At 52.5% G+C, this 26,093-nt stretch overlaps 9 protein-coding genes across 9 annotated transcripts; 5 read left to right on the plus strand and 4 right to left on the minus strand.

The window, feature by feature from the left end:
- The first annotated feature begins 58 nt into the window (after positions 1–58).
- Positions 59–1,958, plus strand: BJX68DRAFT_275109 (putative MFS transporter). The gene is made up of 7 exons (XM_071047777.1): positions 59–215; positions 337–400; positions 449–547; positions 595–748; positions 796–973; positions 1,022–1,545; positions 1,601–1,958. Exons 1-7 carry the CDS (start codon positions 63–65, stop codon positions 1,947–1,949), a joined length of 1,521 nt encoding a protein of 506 aa, XP_070899903.1. The 5' UTR covers positions 59–62; the 3' UTR covers positions 1,950–1,958.
- A 2,653-nt stretch (positions 1,959–4,611) lies between these two features.
- BJX68DRAFT_254677 (NADP-dependent oxidoreductase domain-containing protein) lies at positions 4,612–5,744 on the minus strand (the record flags this gene model as incomplete). The annotated part of the gene is made up of 3 exons (XM_071042915.1): positions 4,612–4,657; positions 4,712–5,251; positions 5,302–5,744. The coding sequence occupies 3 exons, from the start codon at positions 5,742–5,744 to the stop codon at positions 4,612–4,614; spliced, it is 1,029 nt and encodes a 342-aa protein (XP_070899904.1).
- Positions 5,745–6,255: 511 nt separating this feature from the next.
- BJX68DRAFT_265893 (Zn(II)2Cys6 transcription factor domain-containing protein) lies at positions 6,256–8,072 on the plus strand (the record flags this gene model as incomplete). The annotated part of the gene is made up of 2 exons (XM_071045344.1): positions 6,256–6,338; positions 6,404–8,072. The coding sequence occupies 2 exons, from the start codon at positions 6,256–6,258 to the stop codon at positions 8,070–8,072; spliced, it is 1,752 nt and encodes a 583-aa protein (XP_070899905.1).
- Positions 8,073–8,798: 726 nt separating this feature from the next.
- On the minus strand, positions 8,799–9,743 carry BJX68DRAFT_265894 (uncharacterized protein; the record flags this gene model as incomplete). The annotated part of the gene is made up of 2 exons (XM_071045345.1): positions 8,799–9,046; positions 9,092–9,743. 2 exons carry the CDS (start codon positions 9,741–9,743, stop codon positions 8,799–8,801), a joined length of 900 nt encoding a protein of 299 aa, XP_070899906.1.
- Positions 9,744–14,916: 5,173 nt separating this feature from the next.
- BJX68DRAFT_275120 (uncharacterized protein) lies at positions 14,917–16,381 on the plus strand (the record flags this gene model as incomplete). Its single annotated transcript, XM_071047778.1, has 4 exons — positions 14,917–15,241; positions 15,296–15,576; positions 15,635–15,985; positions 16,045–16,381. The coding sequence occupies 4 exons, from the start codon at positions 14,917–14,919 to the stop codon at positions 16,210–16,212; spliced, it is 1,125 nt and encodes a 374-aa protein (XP_070899907.1). The 3' UTR covers positions 16,213–16,381.
- A 726-nt stretch (positions 16,382–17,107) lies between these two features.
- BJX68DRAFT_275124 (glutamyl-tRNA(Gln) amidotransferase, subunit A) lies at positions 17,108–19,573 on the minus strand. Its single transcript, XM_071047779.1, has 8 exons — positions 19,233–19,573; positions 18,878–19,182; positions 18,752–18,826; positions 18,463–18,690; positions 17,911–18,405; positions 17,554–17,858; positions 17,427–17,506; positions 17,108–17,370 (listed from the first exon to the last, which is right to left on the minus strand). Exons 1-8 carry the CDS (start codon positions 19,546–19,548, stop codon positions 17,198–17,200), a joined length of 1,977 nt encoding a protein of 658 aa, XP_070899908.1. The 5' UTR covers positions 19,549–19,573; the 3' UTR covers positions 17,108–17,197.
- Positions 19,574–20,620: 1,047 nt separating this feature from the next.
- BJX68DRAFT_235459 (uncharacterized protein) lies at positions 20,621–22,242 on the minus strand. The gene has a single exon (XM_071039886.1). The coding sequence runs from the start codon at positions 22,195–22,197 to the stop codon at positions 20,821–20,823; it is 1,377 nt and encodes a 458-aa protein (XP_070899909.1). The 5' UTR covers positions 22,198–22,242; the 3' UTR covers positions 20,621–20,820.
- Positions 22,243–23,903: 1,661 nt separating this feature from the next.
- On the plus strand, positions 23,904–24,860 carry BJX68DRAFT_265897 (uncharacterized protein; the record flags this gene model as incomplete). Its single annotated transcript, XM_071045346.1, has 1 exon — positions 23,904–24,860. The coding sequence occupies one exon, from the start codon at positions 23,904–23,906 to the stop codon at positions 24,858–24,860; it is 957 nt and encodes a 318-aa protein (XP_070899910.1).
- Positions 24,861–25,072: 212 nt separating this feature from the next.
- BJX68DRAFT_254681 (PQ-loop repeat-containing protein) lies at positions 25,073–26,068 on the plus strand (the record flags this gene model as incomplete). Its single annotated transcript, XM_071042916.1, has 5 exons — positions 25,073–25,117; positions 25,167–25,184; positions 25,235–25,438; positions 25,492–25,765; positions 25,818–26,068. 5 exons carry the CDS (start codon positions 25,073–25,075, stop codon positions 26,066–26,068), a joined length of 792 nt encoding a protein of 263 aa, XP_070899911.1.
- Positions 26,069–26,093: the final 25 nt, after the last annotated feature.

A 26,093-nucleotide genomic window follows, 5' to 3' on the forward strand; every position in this document is an offset into this window, starting at 1 on the left:
GGGGTTTGTTTGACAGTCCTCCAAAACCTGGTCTTCGTCATATCACCCAAGCTCGGTCCAAAATGACGTCCCTTCATGCACAAGGCGAACGGAACGCCCTCCCCGAGAAAGAGATAGCAATGCATATGGAGCGCTCGGCGAATGGGCTTTCTCCTTCAGATGATGAGTTTCTCTCCAACTTTGCAGACGAGGACAGGAGAAAAGTGCTTCGAAAAGTACGTTAGGCATTCTCTTCCCATTTACTGCTTTATGTGCTGGATGCTGACGAATTTACTCATAGGTCGATGTACGAGTACCCTTCCCAATACGCCGGCAAGATAGCTAATGTGAAGACAGTTGCGGCTGATGCCGATGCTGGTGCTCCTCTATCTGTTTGCATACATCGATAAGACCAATATTGGTAGGTTTGGCTGATTGGAAGGCGACAATCCGTGGCTGACAATGATAGGCAACGCCAAAATCGAAGGACTCCTCCCCAGCCTGGGAATGAGCGGAGAGCAGTACAACATCGCCTTGGCAATTTTCTTCATCCCTTATGTCCTCGCTGGTATGTCTTTCATTTCCACCAGTAGAAAAGCACTAACAGAAGCAAAGAGGTCCCGAGCAACATGGTTCTGAACCGTTTCAAAAGGCCATCGGTATACCTGGGATCGTTAATATTCATCTGGGGCGTCATTATGGTGTGCACAGGGTTCATCCAGAATTTCGACGAGCTCCTTGCCATTAGGTTTCTGTTGGGCCTGTTTGAGTTTGTTCCCTGCGACTCTTATGCTTGACCTATCTAACCCGTACCAGGGCCGGATTCCTGCCAGGGGCAGTCTTGCTCATCTCGAAATGGTATCTCCCGGGCGAGACCCAGACTCGAATTGCCCTTTTGTATACGTCGGCCGCATCTGGAGGAGCGGTCTCGGGCCTCCTTGCCTTTGGGATTGCGAAGATGGAGGGACTGGCGGGCTACGAGGGGTGGAGATGGGTAAGTTACGAGTATATGTCGAGAAGGGTGTCAACTAAAGCTGCATAGATCTTCATCATCGAAGGCCTCGCCACAGTTGTCCTTGGAATCATGTCATTTTTCCTCCTCCTTGACGCCCCCTCGTTGTCGTCCGGCTGGCTTACTCCCTCCGAGATTCGCTTCCTCGACCTCCGCCAGATAGCAAACAGCGTCCGCACGCCACAGAAAAAAGGGGTTGACTGGGCCGCTATTCTTAGTGTTCTCACTGATTGGAAAATCTATCTGCTTATCCTTGGCAGCTGGTCCAATGCCGTTCCCAACTACGCTATGAAATTCACCATGCCGCAGATCATTAAAGGGATGGGCTTTACTTCAGCTCGGGCACAGCTGCTCACGATCCCACCCTATGCACTTGGTGCATTGTCCGCCCTGGTCTTTTCCATATTTGCTGACCGCTATAGCTGGAGGATGCCATTCATTGTCGTTCCCCAGGTGACGCAGGTGGTTGCCTTTAGCATACTCTTCACTCATGCAGCAGAGATAGAGGACAACATTCCGTTATGCTACTTTGCTGTTTGTCTGGCTTGTGCTGGGTATTTATCCTCTACCATGTTTCAAATTATCATATCAGTCGCTAAGATCTTCTAGAATGTACCCCATCCTCCCTGGTGTCAACGCCTGGAACGTCGCCAACACGCCCAATCCCATCAAGCGTGCAATCGGAATTGGGTACTTGATTTGTATGGGCAATGTCGGAGGGCTTATCGGAAGTTTCATATACAAGGAGAAAGAGGCCCCTCGATATGTCACTGGGTATGGGAACTCCTTTGCCTTTGCATCAGCCGGCATCGTTGGGTGCCTTGTCCTCGAGTATGCGCTCTTCAAGTTGAATAAGAAGAAGGCGCTTCTCACCGAAGACGAAGTTAGGGGAAGGTATACTGATACTGAGCTGGATGAGATGGAGGAGAAGAGCCCTTTATTTAAGTATAACCTCTAGTGATGATAGGGAAAGGTACTTGTTGAGGGTTAAACACCCCAACGATGACAATTCAAAGATCGATTATCCTAGTTTGGACACTCAGGGTAGCCCTACTGTATGTCTTTGAAACATCTCTCCTCGATTATACCCAGTGATCCCATGTCAAGCCTCCTCTATATACTAGACCATCCGTTTCCCACATTGGCCCCTCTGCATCAACCAGATAGCCATTTGAGCAAAAGTTATACTCCACTCGTCGTTGCTCGACCTCGTAAAAGTGATCATACTGTGTAGCCAATGCGTCCTTTAATGTTTCAACATCACCGTCAGGATGCAGGGCCTGCCATGGCTTCCTGCATGTCTGTCCCTTGGACGATTTGAGCACTAATAGGAGTGAATCCAGTCGGGCGATCACCTTTGATATCGGCAACGCGTGCTTCAGTGCTGGCAGGTTCGGAGGAAGAAGTAGATAAAAACAGGTCGTGAAGTTGACCTGGATCGAGCTGATATTGTGCTCATTAGTCAACTGCCAGCCATACACATAGGGTTATAGGGCAAACTAGAGCACTGATCGTACCTCCATATCATAGAGCTCATGCTCGTTGTTGCACCATATCAAGTAGTAGAGGTTATAGCCGGAACCAACAATTCGAATCGCCTTGTAGGTATTATTCTCGTGCAACTAGCCTAAATAACGGTATATTAGCGTGGTCAATGTTTAAGAATAGTTGACAGAGCTTCATACGGTGATATATTCCCTCGGCGCCAGCGAATCCCCGATATTCGACGTTGTTGTGCTCGTGTGTACGATTGCGTGCCGCAAGCAGGCCTCTTTCAGTGACGGGAAATGCCCTTCCATCAAAGTCATCGCGGAGTGGGATTCCTAGTAAGTTAAAGAACGTCGGAGCAAGGTCGGTGTGACTGGTGACGATATCGGTTGAGTGGTTTGCAGCAACCCCGGGGCCAAGGACAATCAGGGGAATGTTGATATCTTCTTCATACCCGCAGGACTTTCCCGGCTGCAGGCGATGCTGCCCGATGTGAAAACCATTGTCGCTGCTGTATACGACGTACGTGTTGTCCAGCAAATCGAGCTGCTCCAAGCGATGGAAAAGGCCATCCACTAGCTCATCGACCGCCTGTAGCGCGCGCAGGCGCTGGCGATAAAAGTGGTCATTCCAGTCGACATTCGTCTTGTTTTGCTGCTCGAGCTCTCGAACCCAGTTGGCGCCGGATGGCTATCCATGTCAGTAGAGGGCCTCGGCCAATGCTCACATTCCTACGTACGTGATCTGGGTTAAAGTTCTTTCCTCGAGGGACAACTACATCTATAAATAGGTGTTCGTGTCGCTTCGCTGAGACGGGGACATCAAAAACAAATACCGGGTCCGGGTGGAGAATGCTGCCGCTCATCTGAATACCCGCGTGGTGAGCACTGGGCGCAATTGTGAGGAAGAACGGGTTTTCTGCAGCCACCGCATCATCCAAAAGTCGATATGTTTTTCCAGCCAGTACATCGGTGACATATTCACCTTCGTTAGCTGCGTGGGGTCTCACCGGTCCGTTGGAACGTGCTGTTCAGATAATTGTAGGTAAAGGTGTCGAGGAGGAAATCCTGGACTGGTGAAAACGATGTTGCCACAGACAAAATGGGATCCTTACAGAGCCGGTAAAGCCACCCGCAAATGGCGAGTTGTAGTTGTCAACAGTGTGCACATTGAACAGCTTGCCAGTGTAGTACGTATTGTACCCAGCAGCTTGAAGCCGGACCGGCAGATAATTCTCGTTGAAGCCCTGGCTGACAGACTTGGGATATCCACCTGAATAGATTAGCGGGATCCTTCCATCCTGCTGCAATAAGACTCACCGTAGGGCGGGTTGACATCGGTAATGTTTGTATTGTGGGCGGCTTTTCCTCTCCACAGAGTCACACTCGAAGGACAGCAGAGCTGCAATATGGCGCGAGTGTTGCCGGCGCTCTGTAGAGAAACGCCGCGGAAATTGTCCAGTTTCTACCTCGCCGCCAACACGGGAGCAGTTCTTGGCCTTTCTATAACAGATGCAGTATTATATTACAAGGAACTGTAAGGCACGGGCTTGGTGTCAGCTTGAGGGATCAGCCGCAAAAAAACACGGTATATTCGAAATACGGCTATGCGGCACGGCATCCGCTCATGTACTGGCTTGGCTACAGATCATTGAGAAGGCGATGCTGTCCATCGACTACATTCAACCCCTACCAGAGCCGATTAAGACTACTGTCATTGCAGCCTACTCCAGGGGGTTCGAATATGCGCACGGCAAGTCCGCCTTTCTACATCTTTGTTCAACTTGGGGCTAATTCAGAAATCCCCACAGCAAGCAACGCTGCTTTCTCCAGCCTAGCCTGTCTAGCGAGTCCACTCCTTCGTGAGCGCAAGCTTTGAGAAGGCAATTAGTCTTGCGGGCGACGACAGTACACCGCATCCCACGTACGCTTTGTCCAAGACCGGGGGTTATCGGGTACTGTAATGTATTTACCTACTTCTAGTACTATAATCGTTACAAGCCATGAAGAGGCATCCTATAAACACGCGTTTTTGATTCAACTAAGCGTTCATATTCATCCTACAACGGTGACCGGCGCCTCTTGAGTGCTACGGCAGCCAATTTCCCTGTCGCGAACGTGTGCTTATCATGATCAAAGCTCAGGTGTATCGCCAAACTCGTAATTCCCTGGGAAGAAACTATCATATTCGTTAGCCCACATCTCTTAGCCCTGCTTTCCATTCTCAACCTACCTCGAGGGATACCTACGCCCAACCAGCTTGGTGGCGTTGGCAGCTTCGGTGATGATCTGGTTCTCCTCGGTCGTGAGCTGGATCTTTGCTGCAGCAGTGTTCTCCTCGAGGTACTTGATGGACCTCGTTCCAGGAATGGGGATGACAAAGGGCTCACGCGCACTAAGCCAAGCAAGAGCAGTCTGGGCCGGGGTGATGTTCTGCTCTGTCGCCACGCTCTTGATGACCTCGTTAAGTCTCTGGATTGCAGGGAAGTTCTCTTCAGAGAACCGAGGGAGGGCATTGAGGAACATGTCCTTGGTCACCGCTTCGCGAGTCGCATACCTGCCAGTCAGGAGACCACGACCAACCGGGCTGTATGCCACGACAGCTACACCGAGCTCGCGGCAGGTTTCAAGGAGAGCGATTTGGGGATGCTCGATATCTAGGGCAAACGGACTATACTCCAGCTGGACGGCGGAGATTGGGTGGATGGCATGGGCACGGCGAAGCGTGGCGGCGGACACTTCACTGAGACCGATGTAACGAATCTTTCCCTCTCTAAATAGCCATTATTAGCACCCCCAAGGTAAGAGAAGATATGAACATACTCTTTGAATTGCACCAATGCTTGCATGGTGGTCTCGATCGGGGTCTTGCCATCAACGCGATGAGCGTAGTAGAGATCAATCGTCTCGGTCTGGAGTCTCTTCAGACTCCTCTCCAGCGCGGACCTGGCGTACACCGGGCTACTATCGAGAACCTGTCTCATCCCACCGTCAAACATTTGGATGCCGAACTTGGTCGCCAAGAAGATGTCTTTCGCCTTGTCAGGGTTCTTCGCACGCCATTTGCCGATGATGTCTTCACTGTCAAAGTAGATGTCGGCGGTGTCCCAAAACCATTGTCCGATTGCATGGGCGTGGTCCAAAAGGGCCAGACGCTCTTCGTCGCTGGGTGCTGCGCCGTAGACGCCTCCGATACTCATGAGGCCGAGGCCGATGGATGAGACTTGGGGGCCATTGCGACCGAGGGCTCTTGTGGGAACAGCCATTTCGGTGAGTTGACGTGGCAAAGTATATTAGACGGGAAGCTGTGGTTACAAAAGTCTGACTGAGGAATGCTGTTGGCTTGATAGACATCATGAGCGCAGCGCGGTGCTGGCGGGGCGTTATATATTTCGTGGACTGCATGGAGTTCCCGGTTGAGGGACATTATCGCAGCCTTAACTCCGCTGGCTTACACTCATTGAAACGGATTCCAGTAGTTTCCAAACATAACCACGTCACCCTTTAATCGACCGCGGCTCCCTATGGCTCTAAGATGTGAAGCTCAAGAGCACAACCCCCAAAAGGAGTAAAACGCACCAGACGAGGATCGGCCAATCACAAGACAGAGAAAACGAGGTAGCGAATAGGAAGCGCCCAAGTCTCTGCCCCACCGCCGACCTCACTTGCGCACTCCAGGCCTGCGGCTGATTTTCCGCCCCACGGACGCGGTCTTTATCTCCGACCGACGACGAGCAGGCCTTGCTTTCCCTTCCAAGGTTCGCACCTCACACAGCAATGGCGACCCAATCCACCCTCCCAGCCACGATCAAGCGCCGCAAACAGACGACTCGTGTAAAGTCAGGGTGCCGCACCTGCAAGTAAGCTATTGGCTTAGCGCCCTCCTGCGGAGCGGATGTTGCCGTTCGGTGTTAACGAAACCCAGGATCCGCAGAGTCAAATGCGATGAGCAACGACCGTCATGTGCCAAGTGCGTTTCCACAGGGAGAGCCTGTGATGGCTATGGGATCTGGAGCCCACCGGCGGGCGTACTGTCTCGGCCAAAGTCGCAGTCGTTGTCCGTATTGTATCCTCCTCAGACTGTGCCGGGTCTCGATCAAGAAGAACGGGGTCACCTGCACCGCTTCCAGCACCTCGTAGCTGGTAGGCTAGCCGAGCCTTTTGGCTCCTTTTTCTGGGACTCGTTGGTGCTCCAAATGTCTCTGTCGGAGCCTGCCGTTGTCCATGCCTCGATCGCTCTCACGTCAGCGTACGAGCTGTTCTTGCCCAGTCAGGGGATCAAGCCTCCGGGTCATACAACATCCAATGTTCCTTTTCTCCTCCGGCAGTATAACCAAGCAATCCGAGCGTTGACCTCAAACATCAAGTCGGAAAACCCCACCTCACTCCGCATTGCCGCTGTGTCGTCTGTCCTGTTCATCTGCCTGGAGATCCTGCGAGGGGATCTGAATGCCATGCAGGCTCATTTCAGCTCCGGCATCAAACTCCTGACTCAGTTGCAGAGTCGGCAGGATCGATCGCGAATAACAAGCGAGATGGTTCTCGTCAAAGAAGATCCCCTGGCTTACGACGATCACCTAGTCGCCGTCTTCACTCAACTAAACCTACAATTCCTCACACTGGGCAACAGCTCCCAGCGTAAAGGGACGTTTGTGACCTCCTTTTCATATAGCCGGCGTATCCATATTCCGCCTGTCTTTCAGACCGGAGATGAAGCCCGACGTTCATTTACCTCCATCGTCGTCGCCGTGATCCACCTTTGCAAGGAATTCGAGCGAACTGCGCACGCCAGTGGCGTCCACGTCCCTGTACCAAGTGCAACCGAGCTGGAAAAACAGCAAGCCCTCCGAGTAGCCATGTCGGAATGGGTCGCAAGCTACGAGCGTTCAATTGTTTCTCTCTCCCTCACCATATCCCCTCAACAAAAGACTGGGCTCACGATGCTCCGCATCTATGGTGACATGTTCATCATCATTATCGGCACTTGCCTGACCATCAAGGAAACTGCCTATGATGCGCATCTATCCGTGTTCAAGTCGCTTATTGGACGTTATGATGAGTTCGCCGCGCAGGCATCAGCATCTCAATCCGCCTCAGCGCCTGGTGTTTGCAAACTAGATCCCTCCTTCACCATAGATACGGGCTTTTTCCCACCACTCTACTTCACAGCTCTGAAATGTCGCAGCCATAATATTCGACGAAAGGCCCTCTCGTTACTCCAACAGTATCCGACCATGGAAGGTCCATGGACGGGCCCTATGGTAGCCAGAGTGGCAGGATACGTCGTTGCCCTGGAGGAAAAGAACTTTTCAAAAGCCCTGCGATCGTCACGTACCGAGGCCTGCTTGTCCGACCTGACGCTCCAAGTCGAAGATAAGGATAAGCCGACGACTCCTCAAACCTTGCTGGCCACGCCTGACATCGTACTTCCCGAGTTCTGCCGGATCCACTGTGTCGAGTGCAAGCTTCCAAATCGACACGACAGCGAGTCAAATGTCACCACGCTGACATTGAGACGGTTTCAACACGAGCTAGGAAAACAAGGGGGTTGGTTCGTGACCTTTGTCGATATTGATATACGTGGTTCGAAATGAGGCTGCCCCTTGTCAAAATTAATCTGCGGCGCAGAAGGCCCGATGGAATGAGACGACTCTCCTTGCTGCGAGAACGAGGAAAGGAGCGGTCCACCACCTCCCTCGTTCCTTCCCGTATTAGTTGAGTAACGTGCACCGGAGCCATGGGTCGCACCTTCCCTGGGAGACCAAGTCGCAAACAAGGAAGGAACGACTTCGCTCCTGCCCTGGATAGCCAAGTCGGCTCGACAGGAAGGGATGTTCGAACCTCGCCGAGGTTGCACCGTCATGATCTGTCGGTGCTGGAGAGCGAAGAGATCCCCGAGATACACACGGCCATAGAATACATTGATAGTCTATTGTCGAAGAGGATTGACCAGACAAGATGAGTATAGATGTTAGAGCACGGGGCCTACCAGGTTCTTTTCTCCGCTCTACTTTACTCCCCCTCCGCTTGTTCGAGTAAAGGGATATCTAGTCCGGAATAAGTAGTCCCGACGGCTAAGGATGCAGTCCAACTATCTTATGCAAATATATAGGGAAGCATGTCTACGCCCTCCAGGGATCATGAGCTTGGGAGGCGTGCTCGGTCGACGAGGCGAGGAAACGGAAGATGGCCAGCTGCAGCGCAGATGGTGGCTTTGATAGGTAGCCTTGTTACTTGGATCTGTCTGTATGTACATGTATTTGCCAGTCTATGATCTAGAACTTGATTCAAAGTGAGGAAGCACACCGGCGGACACGGACCTAGTGCCACTTCGGATAGAGGTTGTAGTATTTAGGGTCTCGATGATCTGACCACTTATTGTCTGGCTTTCGGCTCGGCTCATTCGCGATCTTAGGCACGGAGAGCTCGATTTTCGTGTCACTGCCGAAGAATCGCACGTAAATCCACATTCCATACGCCACTGCGTTGTTCGTCGGTGGGAAATCCAAATATCCACGGTCGTCGAGCTCATCCATTGGTTCGTCCAGCTCGTTCTCGGGGACGGTCGCTCCAGCCCATCAGAAATAGACACGGTTCGGCTTCGGAGCTTCACCTAGACGACGTCGGAAAGAGGGGTTAGGGTTGCCCTCACCACCGCTGCGTTTGCGTTTCGAGTCACCCATGCCGGGGTATCCAAATTCAAAGTCCACGTCCGAGTCCGAGTCCGAGACCCGTTCAGCCGCCAACCTTTCCACAAAGGCATGCAGCGAATCCTCAGATACCGACAGCAGCATCATCCCCAATACAATGCCGAAGTCGAAGGCGGCCACGAGACCGAGAGGCTTGGTCTGCGGCTGGATATCGATTCGCATTCCCCAACAGGCGTCGTCCCATTGCCCGCTAAGCTTTTCGCATTTGACCATGTACAAGCCCTTCAGGTCGGCAAGGGTCAGATGACCTGTAGTGGGACGATAAGTTGCCATGAACAATGCGTGAGACTGCCAGACTTCCGCTTCCTCGTCCTCTTGTCTTACTTTCTCTTGTGCTTGCTCTTCTGCTATGTTCTTGCGCCGTTCTCCCTCGAGTGCTCGTACAACTTTGCGGACTTTCTCTGCTCCCCAACCTACAACGATATAGTCGACCGATCCTCCAAGAGACGGTGTGCCAGCCCAGCCCGTAGCGTATTCAAGATTAAGACCTGGAGTTGAACTGACCCCGGCTTTCAGATTAGTCTCAAATTTTCCACCTTTGAATGTGCCTATCATGAACCTGAGTGGCTCGGGTGTCTTGGCTGGGTCTGGGGTTCGATCTGCGCGAGAGGACCAGAAGTACTTGCCCATACACCGGTCCAGGTGCCTCTTCGCTTGGCACGTCGATTTTGTACCTCTTCGTGACAGCCAATGCCAACTGGTCAAATGCCGAATATCCCGTGCCCGCTTCCCAAGAAAGCTTCGCTCGTGCTGCTCTTTCTACAACCAACAACTATCTTAACAATCTTTGCTTTTTTTTGCACAGAAAAGTCGCTGATACCTTCTCCGAGACCATTATGTGACCCGTTAGACGGCTAACATTGACCTTGTCGGGGCCAGTTGGGCGGGTATTTGGAAACCATCTGCTCCAAAGGCTCGGCCTGCAAGTCCTACTCATCGATGCGTGCGAGGATCTGGGAGACACATGGTACTCTTCTCGCTATCCTGGATGCCATGTTGGCACCGAGACCCCTCTATACGAGTTTAACGACCCCGACTTGTGGAAGAACTGGACCCAGTCAAAGTTCATTCAAGAAGCTGAATCGCATGAAAGATCAATGTCATGGTCGGTGTCTGTCTATCGTGGCTCCACTTATCGGACTGCACTGGATAGACGACCATCTCCTACCTCCCTGTGTCCAGGGGCGCCGAGAAATGTGAAAAGAGTCTTGATACGTCTCCGAGAACCCCGAATGCAAAGGCAAGCACGTTGATATGATCGAACCGGTCGTAGTGGCCTGCAAGTTATCCAGACACTTGGCCCACAACTCGTCAAGATTATGGTCTTTTCAACGAACTCCGAACCTCGCTACTGCGATGCGACAGGTACACCACACCTTGGACCAAATGAACAAGCAAAACTAAGACTTTCATAATGGCACGCCAAGACAGAGGAACTTAATCACAGGCTTTTTTGCCCTCCATACCAAATCTGCGATGAAGGCGACGCCAGGGGCACGAGCAAATTCTCTAGAAGCTCTGGAAGCGAAGAGGTCTTTTGTTCTGGTTTTGCAATCACTGCAATGGTCTAACATCTCGAGCGATAAACATGGAAGCATATCGGGTCTGGTGGACGCAGGTTCTGTACAAGGCAGGCCTTTCAATGGAGATCTCTTCCGATCCGCTCTACAATGACAGGAAAGATTACGGAGTGCTGCGGCTTGGAAACAGAGTCGAAATTAGAAAGACTAGGTAGTCTGTGACCTGTCAAGAGGCTGGTCCTCGTTGCCGCGGCCACGCATCAGGCTGTGATTGGTAGATGTCATGCTCAGGCAGCCACAGCGGCTAACGAATCCTCCGCGGGAATATCACGGACTGCACAGAATGCGACAGAGTGCTTGATTTACCTGTCGTCGTTGGTCAGGCGGCGACCGGGGCTTGCGTCGCCCTAGATCAATCGAAAGGCTGGACCAGGCTACTTGCTTATATCTTCTCTCGTTGGGGCTCCTTCCTATATTTTCTCTTCGTTTTCCCCATTTTCCCCATCCGCCCGTTGCTGTTTGGATTGACGGGTTTTCCCACCTCATGGTCTAGAAGCCCATACTACCCTGCGAAATCAACTACGCAAGATACTTACGGGTCGCAGCACGCCACTCATGCGTTTTAACCAATCCGCGGTAATCAATTGGTCTCAAGGACCATCTCACAATGGATGACCGCACCAAATCCCCCGCGAGCGGTACAGGAAGTGAAACCCCGACTGACGAAGAACGCATTATTGAGCAGACTTCGGTGGTTGGAATGGTTGATAGTGACAGTCAAGACAACAGGCATCCTGTTGGCGAGTACGCTGCAGATCCGATTCATCAGGTCGAGGAAGCTTTTGTTGGCAACAGCCCGGGTGGAGGAGACTCCGGCAATGAGGCTGGCACTGAAGGGGCCGTAACAGTGAGCCCCAATGCAGCCCTTGCCATTGTACATGTTACCAATGATGCTGGCTCAGCCAGGGATGCTATGTTGGAGATATCAGACCAACCTGCAGCAGAGCGTCCCGGGCTAGATGATGAGATGATGCAAACTATTATCGCAGCTGCGATGGAAGCAGCGGATGATGATGATGCTTCCTATGATTATACATCCACCAGCAGTTACTTGACCGAGAGATCCGCATCTGTCAGCCACAATGACCAAGATAGACATGCCGACACAGGTCCTCTAGACGGGTCAGGCGATGCTGATCAGGTTTCGGAGCACCCGATGAGAACAGTTCTTGAGAGAGCAATAAAAGAAGGCAATCTCGAGCGATTTAATGAGCTCTTGTCCTTGGATCCGCAGCTGGCAAACGTGAGAGTGTGGCGTGACCCCGATGACGGGACGTTTATGACCCCGTTATGTTCCGCCGTGATCGACCGGCAACCTCGCATTGTGGAGGCACTCTTGCAGAGCGGGACGGATGTTGATGCTTTAGCCCCATGGATAGAGGGTGGGATAAGCGCTCTCCACGGTGCAGCCATCATGGGCAACTACACCAGCGTGAGGTTGTTGCTTTCACAGGGCGCATTTGTCGATATTCAACGGGCCGGCGGAACCACTCCGCTACACGACGCAATCGTCCACCAGGAGGTCGACATAGTCGAGTGCCTATTGGATAGTGGAGCAAGTCCTCTCATGCGCAACGACCAGGGGAGCTCGGCGTTCCACCTCGCAGCCATGTTTGACGGCGTGCAGATGTTGGATCTACTCTTGGCAGCGGCCCCCGATACGGATATAACAGAGGTAAACGCTTCCAAAAACGCACCGCTACACATCGCCAGTATGAATAACTGCCCCGCAGTAGTGGGATGGCTGCTGGATAAAGGCGCAAACGTTGATCAAGTGGGTGAGTATGAACGCACGCCATTGCACCTGGCGAGCATGCATGGGCATGACATCATTGTCTCGACCTTGCTGGAGAACGAAGCGCGTATAGAGCAGTTGGATCGTGGGTCCCGGACTCCCTTGCTACTTGCATGTCTACATCTACAGGGTGAAGTCATGAAGACTCTGTTCGACCATTACGCCTCGGCTACCGCGGTGGATTCCGGGGAGAGAGGCTGCTTACATCTTGTGATTGAGGGCCACTACTCTGCGCCCGAAGGCTTTGAAGCACACCCGGAGTACCTTAATTACCTCGTGGTGAGGGGCGCAGTCGTCGACCAACCGGACCGTCGTGGGTCGACGCCGTTGATGGACGCATGCCAATCGCACAGCCGCGAGTTAATTGAGACCCTTCTTGATCTCGGCGCTGATATTAACAGCCAAGACCCTATGAACAGGACGCCTCTTCTCTATGCATGCTTGAAGCCTGACAATGGATGCCTCGATATCCTTTTGAGTCGCGGCGCGGATGCCACTCTCGCCATGACTGGGGGTTTCACCCCGCTCCATGCAGCCTGCAGCTCGGGGGTGGTGGACAACGTTCGCACATTGCTAAAATACAATGTCCCCGTAACGGCTCTAGATGTTGATGGCAACACCTCACTCGTCACAGCCGCAGGTAAAGGGTTTGTGGACATTATGCTTGAGATAGTCAGAACCCGCGAGTACTTCCCAGAGGATCCCGCCGCGCAGAAGGCGTTTATTGAGCCCCAAAAGCCAGCTGCGAAAGTCGTCGGGATCTTTTCCAAGGGATTTGAGGAGAACCTTTATTCGTTCGACTCGGATCTACAGCCTTTACTGCACTGGGCCGTATCACATGGGCGCTTTGAGCTGATGCGACAGTGTTTCAAGTACAGACCCAACGCAGTCTTCTGGACAGTGGGAGGGGCCACATGGCTTCATGTGGCGGCTCAATACGGACATAGTGGGATTATCAATAATCTACTTGGCAAGGTTAATCCCGCCAGAGAAGCGCGTGGGGGTCTCACTGCTCTGCACGTTGCAGCTACGCACGGTCACCTCGAGACAGCCCAGGCGCTGCTCCAGATCATAGCAGGGCGGAGTCGAAGCCCAGACGAAGCCAGTTGCGCAAAGGCTACTGCAATTATTCACTGGGATAACAAACGAGAATCGCCCCTTACGCTGTCCATCAGCCGAAAGCACAAGCGCCTGCAGGCGCTGTTCTTTACTGAGCTGCAAACCCTGGGCTCGGTGACTGGTGATCCCATCAATGCGATCAAAGCAAGCGAGCTCCTTGAAATACTGGCCGAGTGGGAAAAGCCGGGTCGCGAAGTCGTCTTAAAGTATCTCCTCGAGCGCTGGCTACCCGCCCCGCCACAGACAGATGTCAGACACTGGTCGGCTCTTCACTGGGCGGTTTATGGGTCCACGGCCGTGGTGGTCTGGTGGCTTCTCTCAAAGGGCGGGTACCGATCCGGTGATGAAATCAGGGAGTGCCGGAGAGAGCCCCTCGTCCGCACAGACGCAATTGGAATGATTATCCAGGACCTGCTGCGCAATCCGCCGCCGCAGATGTACGAGATTGTGAATCCCATCGACGACAAACCGCCGTTTCCGCCGCGGCCGACGGACTGGACGGATCAACGGCTGTATCTCCATGGGTATGTTATGAATGTCTACTTGCATAATGAAAACGCTGTCGTGCCGTATGCAAGAGCTACTCTGCATGGCATAATCTATAGCCAGGGGCCAAACGCCCTGATCAAAGGTGTGGAAATGCTCGAGCAGAGGGACTTGAATATCTTGAAAAAGAAGCTGGGGAGTGTTTCGAGTGATGATCAGGGTCTTCCCAACATTTGGAATTTGTCTGAACCGCCGTCTGGCGCACTTGGGAGGCCCGTCGGCCTTCGCCTGCCTCGGTATGACTACAGCGCGATCAGTCCCGCGGAGAACCTGAAGCTTCGTTGGATCCATCTACCTGTGAATGAGGTACGTTTGAGACGCGCCCTGGCTCTCCCAGTGGAACGGGGTGTTAATCGTCAATGTAGCTGCAGTTGATCACGGACCTCGTGACGAGACTGTCGCACGACTCGGGCCGGTCGGAGATGGACCATAGGAACCTCATGAAGTTCTTCAGCAGAAGCTGGACCGAACTGGGCGCAGGCGCAAGGCAACACTATATGAAGCCACTATGTCTGGTAGGGATAAGCGCTTCCGGCAACTATTAAAGATTTCCTCTAATCCGCGTGGAATGTCTAGCGGGCGGACGTAGAACAAGCCGGTAAACAGAGAACTTGCACCGCTATTTATGTATGTGGATCAGACCTTGTCGCGTTTCATCCATCGTTGAGCTCACAGGGATTGACGACAGATGCCCTATCTGACGCTGGGTGAATACGATCCAAAGAATGCCGCAAGGCAACCCCCCTCTCGGCGCGAAGACAATGGAGATGATGACTTGATAGGCAGAAGAGACGCGAAGCACATCGCTCATGTCCCTCTGACGCTCGACCAATACTACTACCCCGGAATCTCCGACACCAGCTACCGCGACGATAATCAGGTCTTTTCAAAGTACCTCAAGAAGCACCAGGAGAAACCGGTGTCATCAACGAGCAGGGCGCGTCCCGACGCGCGGTCAAAGAAGAAACAGATATTGATGGTCGACCAGCTGTGGATTTGGATAATAGACGGCCGTAAGGCGAGTCACTTTAGCAAGGATGATTATGGCTAACTTCTGATGCGAATAGAGTCAATCATCACCAGCACATCCCACAGACCGCAGGAGGCTTCAACCGCGGCGCCGCAAAATTCGAGGGATTCATCGATGAGCACTCTGCTGCACCGCGTTCTCAACGACATCGCCTATGGCGAGGGCCGAGGCCGCTTCGAACGACCTACATCAGTGGGTGCAGTCATGCAGTTGATTCTTGGGGCGGCTACCGGGTTCTTCATAGAAAAATGCGTGCAACTCGCAGATGGCACTTCCAAGGGACCTCTGGAGGTTTTCCGCGAATCTATCCGAGAAGTGGTGCGTCTTTACCAAAAGAACAAAAGGGCTCGGACGAAAGTAGCACTGACTGCTCAAGGCCAATCGAGAAACTGTACTCTTCCAGAATTTCCTCGGCGGTCTACGTGATGAGATCAAAAGCCGCAAGGTGCGCGCCGAGCGCATCTCGTCGGGGAGTGGCCGCCCCTCGATCAGAGAGCTGCCCAACAACCCGCATCATATCATTTCCGAGGAAACCGAGCTCCTTGACCAGATCCGGGACATCAACGATGAACTGCACATGCTGCGAGCATTGGCCGAGGATCAGGAGATTGTCTGGAACCAAGCGTTTGCCGGCATTGAGACGCAAGGCCGGTTCACCTGCACCCCTGCTGAGATAGCCAGAGATCTCGACGGCATGATCGTGGAGGCAGAGATGACTCGCAGTTCCGTAAGTGGCTCAAAGTCCCCTGTTGCTCTACTGCTCTACTCACTCGCCCCGGACTTTAGATCGACACGCTCCTCGATTTGCGCCAGAAACAGGCGAGCCTCGCGGAGACTGAGGCTGGCCGACTACAGGCGAATGACACAGCGCGACAGTCGAACAACATCTACGTCTTTACCCTTGTGACCATCTTCTTCGTAGGCTCCCTATACACTCACTTCCAAAAGCCATGACCGATCTTATACTGATCATCACTTGAAAACCAAAAGCTCCCTCTGTCCTGGCTGACATCTCTGTTTGCGCTCAATGTTACCGCCTTCCCACACAACGACGGAACGATCGAGTACCAGGCTCATTGGCTGTTCCCAATTCTCTGTGAGGCAGTCCCGCCGAAAACTGAGAAGCGCACCGCTAACATGCTATACAACAGTTAGCGTGACGGGCGTGTTCTTCGCTACAGCCATTTTCGCCCCGCTGAGGGTGGAGGCGTTCCAGGACTGGATGTACAATCGCCATGGAGGTGGGGGTGCGAGTGCTAGGAGGCGCACGCCACCGCCACCCCTCCTACCTGCAAGCGCGAGTGCTCGTAATAGCTTCACCTCATATACCACTGACGGGGACGGGTCGAGCTCGTATCTCGGTGGCGACGGTTACGATGAACGGGTAAGGACTGGAATGAGGACTCGTCCGCAGAGATACCGGCGGAGACATGCTCGAAGATCTCCCTCAAATGTCTAGGGGGCCGGGACTTGGTAACACGCATCGTGAAACTTGTCGAGGGTCAGTCTTCCGGGTTCATGAATAACAACATCAGGAACGACCAGTCTGCCATCTCCTGCTTGGTCCCTCGTACGTGCGATGTCGTTCCCCGATTCATTTCCGCAGCCACTCTCCCAGCCTGTGTCAAACACCGAGGTGTGGGGCAGTCAATCCAGCGACAAATTTGGAGCTCTTGAGGATTATAAGTCCTAAGCTGGGGCGACTCATGGGTATCCTCAGGTATCATGTGTCTGCAGTTGGGTCCGAAATAATCACATTACGTCGCCACTGACTTTCAGGCGCTCTCCCAGGTGATTTCAGGAAGTTCCTTCGATGACGGTACGCACGCTAGTTGATCAACGACAATCCACTTAATTCTATGCCCTCTAAGCCTTGCATGACCGGCTCGGCGTGTAACTACAGCAAAACATGTCTAGCCTATCCACATTCCAGTATTCATCACGGATACAGCTTCGTCCCCGCCGCCACAGGCTTCAGGATCCCTTGAGCCTCCATCTCACGCACCATGGACGCGACCATCAAGTCACATCCGCGTGCTGCCACAACGCTCATAGTGACTGGCAAGTACTCGGTCTTTCCGGACTTTGTGCTCTTATACGGGATCTCGCCGACTACTCCGCATTAGCAAGCCAGCACGGTCAGGATACGGCATGCGGTGTGTACTCACTGGGAACAACCAGGTCAGGGAGACCGGCGAAGACCGCGATGTTGCTGTCAGACATGCCCCAGTATGGAGGGCTTGGAGGTCTAAATACGTGGTTAGCGATAGTCAATAACCGGACGAGATGACTTACCCAACATATTCATCTCGGTAGTCGGGCGTCCCAATACTATTTGGGTAGATGTAGATCCCGTCAGAGCAGCTGTCATTGTTATGCGCCCCAAACCCTGCCGCTCCACTCCACCAGTTCTTGAAAATCGTCTTGTTCGCCCAGGCTTCATCCCATCCGGCCTGGCCCCTTTCACGCCCGATGTTCCACCGGAGCAGAGGACCAGGGTTGATATACGGAGTGCGGCCGTCGTACTTGGCGGCGTAGTCGCTGAAGAAGGGGACGCCCAAGTGCAGCCATTGATACACAGAGACTAGTGTTCCATATGTCTATCCTCGGTTAGAATGGGCAAGTCACAGCAGTCGGATGCGGGGAACGCACATAATGAAGCATATCCTGAAGCGTGTTTGACGCACCAGCTGGTTTCGTCGAGTTCCAGGTCGCATCTACATCAACATGTGTCCGGTTTGTACCTAAAAACCTCTCAAATTTCGACACAAACTGTTCAATGACCCTGCGAGCATCCGAACTAGCCACAGCGTCCTCGCCAAAGGAAGCGCTCGGGTAGAAGATCTTATCAGGGTATGATGGATAGTCGGCACCAAAGTCCTGATACCACACACTCACGACGCGAGACCACGTCTCGGCAGACCGTGCAAAGACACCAGTGGTGTCGAGGCCATCGCACAGAGGAATCACCTCGTCGAGTCCAACAGCACCAGTACTGGGTCTATTCCCGTATACACCCTGTGCACCTGCGGGACCGCGCATGGATCCACCAGTGTCGCTGCCGATGGCGATGTCAAGCCACTCGTAAGCGCCAATTCCGGCGCCGGGGCCAGAGGAGGAACCACTTGGGACTTGATAGCCATCGCCCTTTGCGAGATCAGCATTCGCGGACCGCGCTTAAGAAACTTGGAAGGAGTGGCATACGCGAGGATTAAAAGGACAATGAAAATCCACCCAATCAGCAGTGGGACGGTCGCCATTCGCAAACTGGACAGTCCCCATTTTGCCGATAAAGACTGCGCCGAGATCAATGAGGCGTTGAATTGCAGTTCCGGTTGCGTTGCGGGGTTCGTAGAGGGAGTAGTAGGCGCGATTTCCGCCACTTGTTCGGAGGCCTTTGACGTGGAAGATGTCCTTTACGCCCATTCGGAGCTATATTTGGTCAGTATTTCTAGTAAGTCAAGATGGGTACAGGCGGGAAAGGTCGGTATACCCCTGCTAAAGGCTTCTCGGGGGTAACAGTATAGTACAGCCTAGATGGAACGGCAATGCTAGGCCCGAGGATACCCTGGGTACAAGTCAGCCAACGAGCAAAGGGAACGTGAGGTATGTGGCCGACCTCGGTATTTGCCGAAAGCACGCGATAGCCACCCTGTCCGTCGCTGACGGCAGGTTCGAGGAAACTATAATGAGTGTCCTCATACAATCGATGAGCTTCAAAGACATGTCCTGATTTGGTCGAGACAAAGTATGGTCCGTTTGGTAACTCCTCAGTCAGGCATGCCTTGGTTACGCTTTGCGACGCGTTGACAGCGTAAGCAAGTGAGGCGAAAAAGAGCGAGGTATCATGCTTGTCGACGGCGATGGCGATGGATTCATCCTCAACCACGGGTGATCCGCTTCCCGTGTAGCTCAAATAGACAGCTGTTTCGAGTCAGTATTCACCGAATAAGGTGCAAGAGGCAGCTTCTTACCCCCGAGGAACGAAGTGCTAAAGACATCGTCGCGGGCCAGGTAATTTGCAATGACCCCGTCAAGCTCTGAGCTAGTGAACGAGGAGGAATTGCTGGAGATGACAGTGATAGGCACCACATCTACCTCTGGCAGCAGGTTTGGAGCAGAGAGGGCAACTTCTGCGATGCGTGCCACGGCGATGTCCCCAACGTAGTATGGGACTCCGTCGAGGACGGTCACCCTACCACGGGCAGTTTCAGCAGTCACAGAGACGAACACATCGAGGACTGGCAGTGCCCCGAGAAGCACCGCGGCCGAATTCGTGAACTTGACCATCGGTACCGTCGTCTCGAAAGTGTTGGGGTGGTTGTGATCCTATAATAGCCGGCCGTGTGTTGTTATTTATATCGTAAAGTATCCTTATCTGAGATCCAGGAACATCAAGCGTTGGAGTAAGTTGACCCACATCCGTTGCTAAGGAATGATATCTCGCGTGGACCTGCATATTGTGGGGACCCTTATCTTCGGATTCGGAGTTCGCGGGAAATGCCTGGAGGGTGGAAGGAATGTTCTTTTTATCATTCCAACGGTTACTTCTAAACCACGAATCGGCTGGTTTGCCTTCGCGTTAAGATTTGACGATGTCAGTGCAACTGAGTTCTATCGCGGACAGCTGAGAAAGCGTAGAACACTCAAGGTTCGGTTCCCCATGTCTCCCAATGTCCCTATCTTATCTCCCCTACGATGGTGGAGGCTACGTTGGCGCTAATGCAGCCTGCTTACGGGTTCCCGCTTTCCTGTCAGCAGAAATTGATGATAACATAAATCCGCAATATAGAAATCTCCCAGACCCAGCCGCAGGTGGTGTATCGTAAGCCTTAATCTATCCATTATTCAAGCAATGCTCCCCCATCGTTTGGTGGCTGTCCTTCTGTGGCTTATCAAGCGTACTTGTTCTCGGCCGGTGATGCTTAAACTCAGATCCTCTGAACTCTTGATTACAAGTTGCTGTTGTAGCAGCCTTGTTCACGGTAAGGCTTTCTCTCCTAGTTGTAAAATTTAAGGTATAATCAAGATGATTCTGCTCAGCATAGCTTCCCATATATACTAGTATTCACCCCAAAAGTGAACCAACCATGTTCCTGATGATTTAAACCGGGCCAGGTCGTTCCGGTTATTCCTCCAGCTTTAATCGCCAGAGTATGTCTACCTCAAGCAAAATGTAGGTGCAGAGGTCTCTGATATAAAGCAATCATGGTCTGGCGAGTGTAAAAGACCAGATATGGCCATCGATACTTCGTAGTCTGTATGGACGGCTGGACCATTTTGGCAAGGCCTCTCTGCCATAGTTGTCTGAGCAGTCGCTTTACCCTGATGAGGAATAGTATTTCCTTTGGAGAAGCTCGGCTGGAAGAGAGCTAAAAGGCAATTCTCAATGATAATAAACTGGCAATCCCGCCATAAGACAAAAGAAAAAGACCTAATGGAAACAAATTACATCCAGTTCCTCTTGACAGCCTCCATATACTCCTCAGCAGAAAGTCTTTTCCCATCTAGAATCAGCGGATACGTTCAGGAACCCCAGGCGATGGGCTCTTTCACATCGCTTCAAGTATCACACATTACATCTCCATCTCCCTCATCAACATCTGGCACATTGAAACAAATTTGTCCTATACAGAAATCCTCCGCCCTCTGAGGATCCGACGCCTGCCGGTAAAAGTCCGTCCCACCCTCTACGCCCTCTTCGCCAACCGTCCACACCCCAGACTCAACAAGATGCTTCCAGCGATCAAGGATGCTGACTAACCTCGTTCCATGCTCATAGAAAAAAGGGCAGGTATGAGGTGTTTCCCAGAGCGTCGCTCGTGTCGGTACAAAGCCTGCCTCTGCTGGCGAATAGTCCATCATCGTCCCGCGATAGTCTGGATACGAGAAAAGATCGTATGGGAGGACGAGCTTGACGGTATCGGCCCAGCGCCATGTGGGCAGGATCCAGAGGCCAGTTTGCTCGTCTCTGTGCTTCTGATGCTCCAGTGATGGGAATAGCACGATCGGGTCGTGCCTTAGTTCATGGCAAGAAACTTCGCGGTACGGGTGGTCGATTCTGTCGACCATGTCCGCGCCGACGGCGTGGCGAACGGATAGAGGTGGATCTGAGGTATCATAGACTGTCAAGCCTGGGGCGATGAACTTGAAGCCTGGTTTCGCTGCCTTGAGAAGGAACGCTCTCGGGAAGCCCTGGATCTCCTGTGCCAGGGCGTCCACTGTGGCAATAGGTGCCCTCTCATTTGATATTTGCTCCTGGCTTGATGGAGGTAACCGACTGGTGATTGCTTCTATAAGTCCCTCGTAGGCCTCCACCGCTTGGTTGAGAATGTACTCATTCCAGGATATGACCTCCCAGTAGTTAGGGCCCTCGCAAAAAGGGTTATTGTCCTCATTGACCTGGTCGTAGGGGACCGCCTTGTACTTGCCAACCATAATCATCTTCAGTAGTCTGTTTAGGAGGTCAGACAGCGGATACCAGTAGTTATCCTCATCTTCCGGCGAGAATCTTTCTTCACTGGCCGCATGGGTAACCAGCAACCCGGGCTCCATTACCGTTCCAATGCAAGTCGGCTCGCTTGAATTATTCGGGAACATGACAAGGCAGTCCTCTATGGAGTCACTGCGATGGACAAACATGGCCGCAGGCGACGCGATAGCCTGGAGGTGGTGGACAAGAACGTCGCGAGGGTAAGGCTTTTTATCAGGTCCAATGGCGACTTCGATCGACTCAAGAAACGGAATCAGCTGCGGAGGAATGGAATCATAGTATTCTTCCAGCACTGGGTCGTTTTCGTAGACTTCGAACCAGTTCCGTCGCAGGGAGTCCCCTCTTCGGTCTCTCTGGCTTCTACGGAAGCCCGTCCGGATAATAGCATTATATAACCGTGCGCATTGAAGAGGGTCAAATGGCTCATTGCTCATATCGCCCGACATTGAGTTGATGGGTCAATCGCGCGCGGCTTGATGGACGTGATGGACTTGATACAGAGGTTTTTTGAACTCTGGGGGACACATCACAGGGACCAAGTAGGCCAAGAACCAACCCCTCCTTCATCGGTCAAGTGACCTCACCGAAATGTCCGCCGTTCCCAAGTAGGCATACATCCACAACCACAGTATCATCACAAATAAATGATTAAAATCATTGGTTTCTTTACTGTACTAGTAGGTTGCAAGAAATATCCCACACGGTGTCCTTGGCTATCACGGAAGTTCTATCTTGCTCACCCCAACCTTGTGTCCAACGTCAAGGCAGAGATGGCTCGGGAGAAGTTGCAACAAGCCCTCTTCTTGCCGGCGTCCCATTCTCCTCATCACCATTCGAATCGCCGGCATGGGGCGGTGTTTCCACCGCCGGAGGTATATATGGATAGGATTCCGCCCAAAGCATGTTCCCGTCGAGGTATGGGGGGTCTGTTGAGCATGTGGCTGGGCAATTGCTACTCGGGTGCCTGAGACAGATATCGGAGGGTTATGCATTGATGGGTCTTGCAGTCCAATGTTTGCAGATAACAAGACATGTCCAGATAGTGGTTTTGGGGATTGCTGCAGCATCTATGGTTATTGTGGGAGCGGGGATGAATTCTGCCTGGGGGATGCTTGCTACTCCGGGATCTGTACATAGATACTGAACTATTTACATGGAAGTGTTGGTTACCTGTCTTGGTCGACGTTAATGAACTATGGGGGTGCTGGTACATACAGAGTACTGTTGGCCCCTCTATCCTTCGTTCTATGACTAGCATCCCCATCGCTTCTCTTTACATTCTTCTATCATTCATCCATCCAGAATGCATCTATCCATTGATCGGCTATCCACCCATCCCTTTGCTTGTTCATTTTTTGCATCGGGATCTCTGATCCATCTACCATGGGTAAACATCAACTGTATCTGAGAGTGCAGGTACCCCTAAATTAAACGCGCATGTCACCAAGGTGTTTAAGGTTGAGCACTAGCCTTTAGCTGAACCAGCCGGGGGAGACTGCTCAAGACCGCTTTCCTGTTGCAATACTACTGCCATGTTGTAGACGAAGAATGGTCGTGATGCTTTTGGTACGTTCCGAGAACTTCCAGAATCCAAGGCGCTGGACAGTCTCATTTATTCCGGACACAAGGATGCAACACATCCAGCGTGAATATACCTCGGCATAGAGATGGGCCTGGAACGAGCCAGGTCGCCTGGACCCCACACTTTTTCGAGCTATGAGTCTTGGCTTCCAGTTTGGGGTTCGGAAGGCCACCCGAGCACGCTATCGCATGACAAAGACAAGTCACAGGGACCTCCTCAATTTTCAATACATCTGCATCTGATTTCTGATGGAGACCCAGTCTGTTCCATTTCCACTCGGACCATGACATGGAGATGTTTGATTTCCAGCTGAAGGTCCCCAATGTTCATCTACTACCAGAGTCCACCGACCAGGCTGAAGCGCCGCCGATAGTGGGGTGTGTGTCGATGGCGATTCCAACATCAGATCTACCGGGCTTGTCTGGTAGCCTACCCCGGATCACAGTCAGCTTGGTGCGACGCGTCAAGATAGAAGAATTCAATTCGACAACCACAAGGCACAGGGAGACCAAGCCGCGGAAAATACGACTTTGGAAAGAATCCCCTCCCAGGGGACAAACAACACCCGCCATGCGTCAAACATGGCGAGTTCACCGCCAGGCCATCGCCCGCAATGACATCTGTCACGCACCGGATGAGATAGATTGCCAGGGCAGCGAAGGCCGAACGTGGCTAAGATTCATCTTCCACATCCCTATTCCGACCAATCTTCCCCCAACCATAGACAGTGTCGGCGGAAACATATCATACACCGTTGAGGCTACAGTATCAACCCCTGCCCCCGGGGCTGAGCAACCGCAACTGCAGGCATCTCAACCCATCGACATGGTACACTGTGCAATACCGCGCACGATAACTCACCTGCGGCGCTACCCGGGTGATTCTGTCACCACGCAGCTAGACATCACTCCACTGTCCACGGAGAAAGGGATAACATACGCTCTGCACTGGCTAGCCCGGTCAACGGTCTCGCTTGGCGAACGACCGTCGGAGCTAAAATACATGATCGCGAAAGAGTTGCATTGGTCGATCGAGGAAACTGTCAAGTGTGTCGGCATTAATCGTCAAACGAGGACCTGCCTACACCAGTACACTCGCCGATTATCCGAGGGGCGGCTTAAAGGCCGATGGGTCGCGCCAGGTGGATCGCAGGATGGGAAAGATTCTATGAAAATCCCCTTCGAAGTCAGTGTACCTCGAGGTATCGGTGTATCGGATACCGCCACCTGCTTGGCTTCCTACCAAGGCCATCATTCAACGCCGGACCTCGAAAGCGAGGAGGAACAATTGGCAGTTACGGTGGATCATCGGTTGAATTTAGAGGTTGTGACGGGGGAGGATACCTTTCACCAGGGAACAGGCGACCTGTTGGATCGTCGCTACCCAGTAAAGTCCTTTAAAGCAACCTTTCCCCTCTTGGTTCGGCAAAATGTCTGTGAGAAGTCCTCTAGTCCAGGTCAGACGAGTGAAATTCCTCCGCTATACGAGGAGCCCTACACAGCGCCACCTGCTTATGAAGGATCCTGAGCTCAGAACATTCACCCTACAGCCAAGTTGTGCACCCTTGAATGGATGCGTACAATCTCATGACAAGTATAAATTCATAAGATTTCATGTTATCCACCCTGATGTACATGTATCCAATCACCTTTAAGCTCCTTCCCAATCACATGATGAGCCTCCACTTTTCTTCCCGCTCAATCTCCAAGAATCCTCCACAATCCACCTCATCATGGAGCATGGACATCCCAATCGCCGCAAATATCCTAGGAACAACTGGGGCAGTAAGTCATCTGCGTGCTCTGTCGTTTTGGGACTAACATACTATGCCAGGTCTGCTGGTCAATCCAGGTTCGTTCACTCCCCCGCCACTTACATCCCTTCACACTAATCATGCGCAGCTTCTGCCCCAGATCTTCATCAACTATCGACGACACAACACCGAAGGTTTGCAAGGGTCCATGATGCTGTTATGGGCCTCTGCTGGAGTCCCGCTTGGCGTCTACAACATCGTCGAAGAACTCAACGTCGCACTGAGAGTCCAGGCGCAAATATTGACATTTCTCAGTCTTGTGACCTGGGCGCAATGCCTTTACTACGGAAAGGTCGGTTCTCAAACAATCCGTGTCACGTATATGCGGGCACTGACATTAGATAGAAATACTCGATCCGAAAATGCACTGCTGCAGTCGTTTCTCTATTACTCCTCCTCGGCGGCATCGAGGCAGGACTGATTTTCGCTCTCCGGGTCGCAAAGCGCCGCCACCTTGAATGGCCAATGATCCTCATGGCCGTCCTCAGCGCCTCACTGCTCGCCGCTGGAGTACTCCGACACTACTGGGATATATACGTACACCGAACCGTGCGTGGAATCAGCTTTATCTTTGTCGGCATCGACGCCGCGGGCGATTTATTCTCCCTGGTATCCGTCAGTATGTAATGTATTCCTGGTGCAAGTAAAGGATACATGTTGACAACGTCCAGTTTTTGAGCGCCGGATAGATGTCCTCGGAATGGTGATATACGGGACTGAGCTGGTTCTGTGGATCGGCGTCTTTATTTGTGGCTTTGCGTTCAATTTCCTGCCGTGGATTACGGCGCGATCGAGAAAGGAAGCTGCGGAACTTGCGCAGGAGAGGCAAATCTCGCTTCATGATATGCCGTCTTCCACTTCGGTGTTCCGGACCGCTTCTGGCTCGGATGTTGTCACGAGGCGCGGGCAGCGTCGGGCTTGATTCGTTTCGTCTGCCTGAATTCTCC

This window comes from Aspergillus pseudodeflectus (genome assembly GCF_044049435.1).
Source record: "Aspergillus pseudodeflectus strain CBS 756.74 chromosome Unknown BJX68scaffold_17, whole genome shotgun sequence".
Taxonomy (NCBI): domain Eukaryota; kingdom Fungi; phylum Ascomycota; class Eurotiomycetes; order Eurotiales; family Aspergillaceae; genus Aspergillus; species Aspergillus pseudodeflectus.

Coding starts and splice junctions, on each gene's coding strand:
- BJX68DRAFT_275124 (XM_071047779.1), bottom strand. CDS start 19,548: ATGGTCAAGTTCACGAATTCGGCCGCGGTGCTTCTCGGGGCACTGCCA. Junction 19,183..19,232: donor TAGCACTTCGTTCCTCGGGG/GTAAGAAGCTGC, acceptor GACTCGAAACAG/CTGTCTATTTGAGCTACACG. Junction 18,406..18,462: donor ATTGTCCTTTTAATCCTCGC/GTATGCCACTCC, acceptor GATCTCGCAAAG/GGCGATGGCTATCAAGTCCC.
- BJX68DRAFT_275109 (XM_071047777.1), top strand. CDS start 63: ATGACGTCCCTTCATGCACAAGGCGAACGGAACGCCCTCCCCGAGAAA. Junction 216..336: donor GGAGAAAAGTGCTTCGAAAA/GTACGTTAGGCA, acceptor ATGTGAAGACAG/TTGCGGCTGATGCCGATGCT. Junction 1,546..1,600: donor GTTTGTCTGGCTTGTGCTGG/GTATTTATCCTC, acceptor AAGATCTTCTAG/AATGTACCCCATCCTCCCTG.
- BJX68DRAFT_235459 (XM_071039886.1), bottom strand. CDS start 22,197: ATGTCGGGCGATATGAGCAATGAGCCATTTGACCCTCTTCAATGCGCA.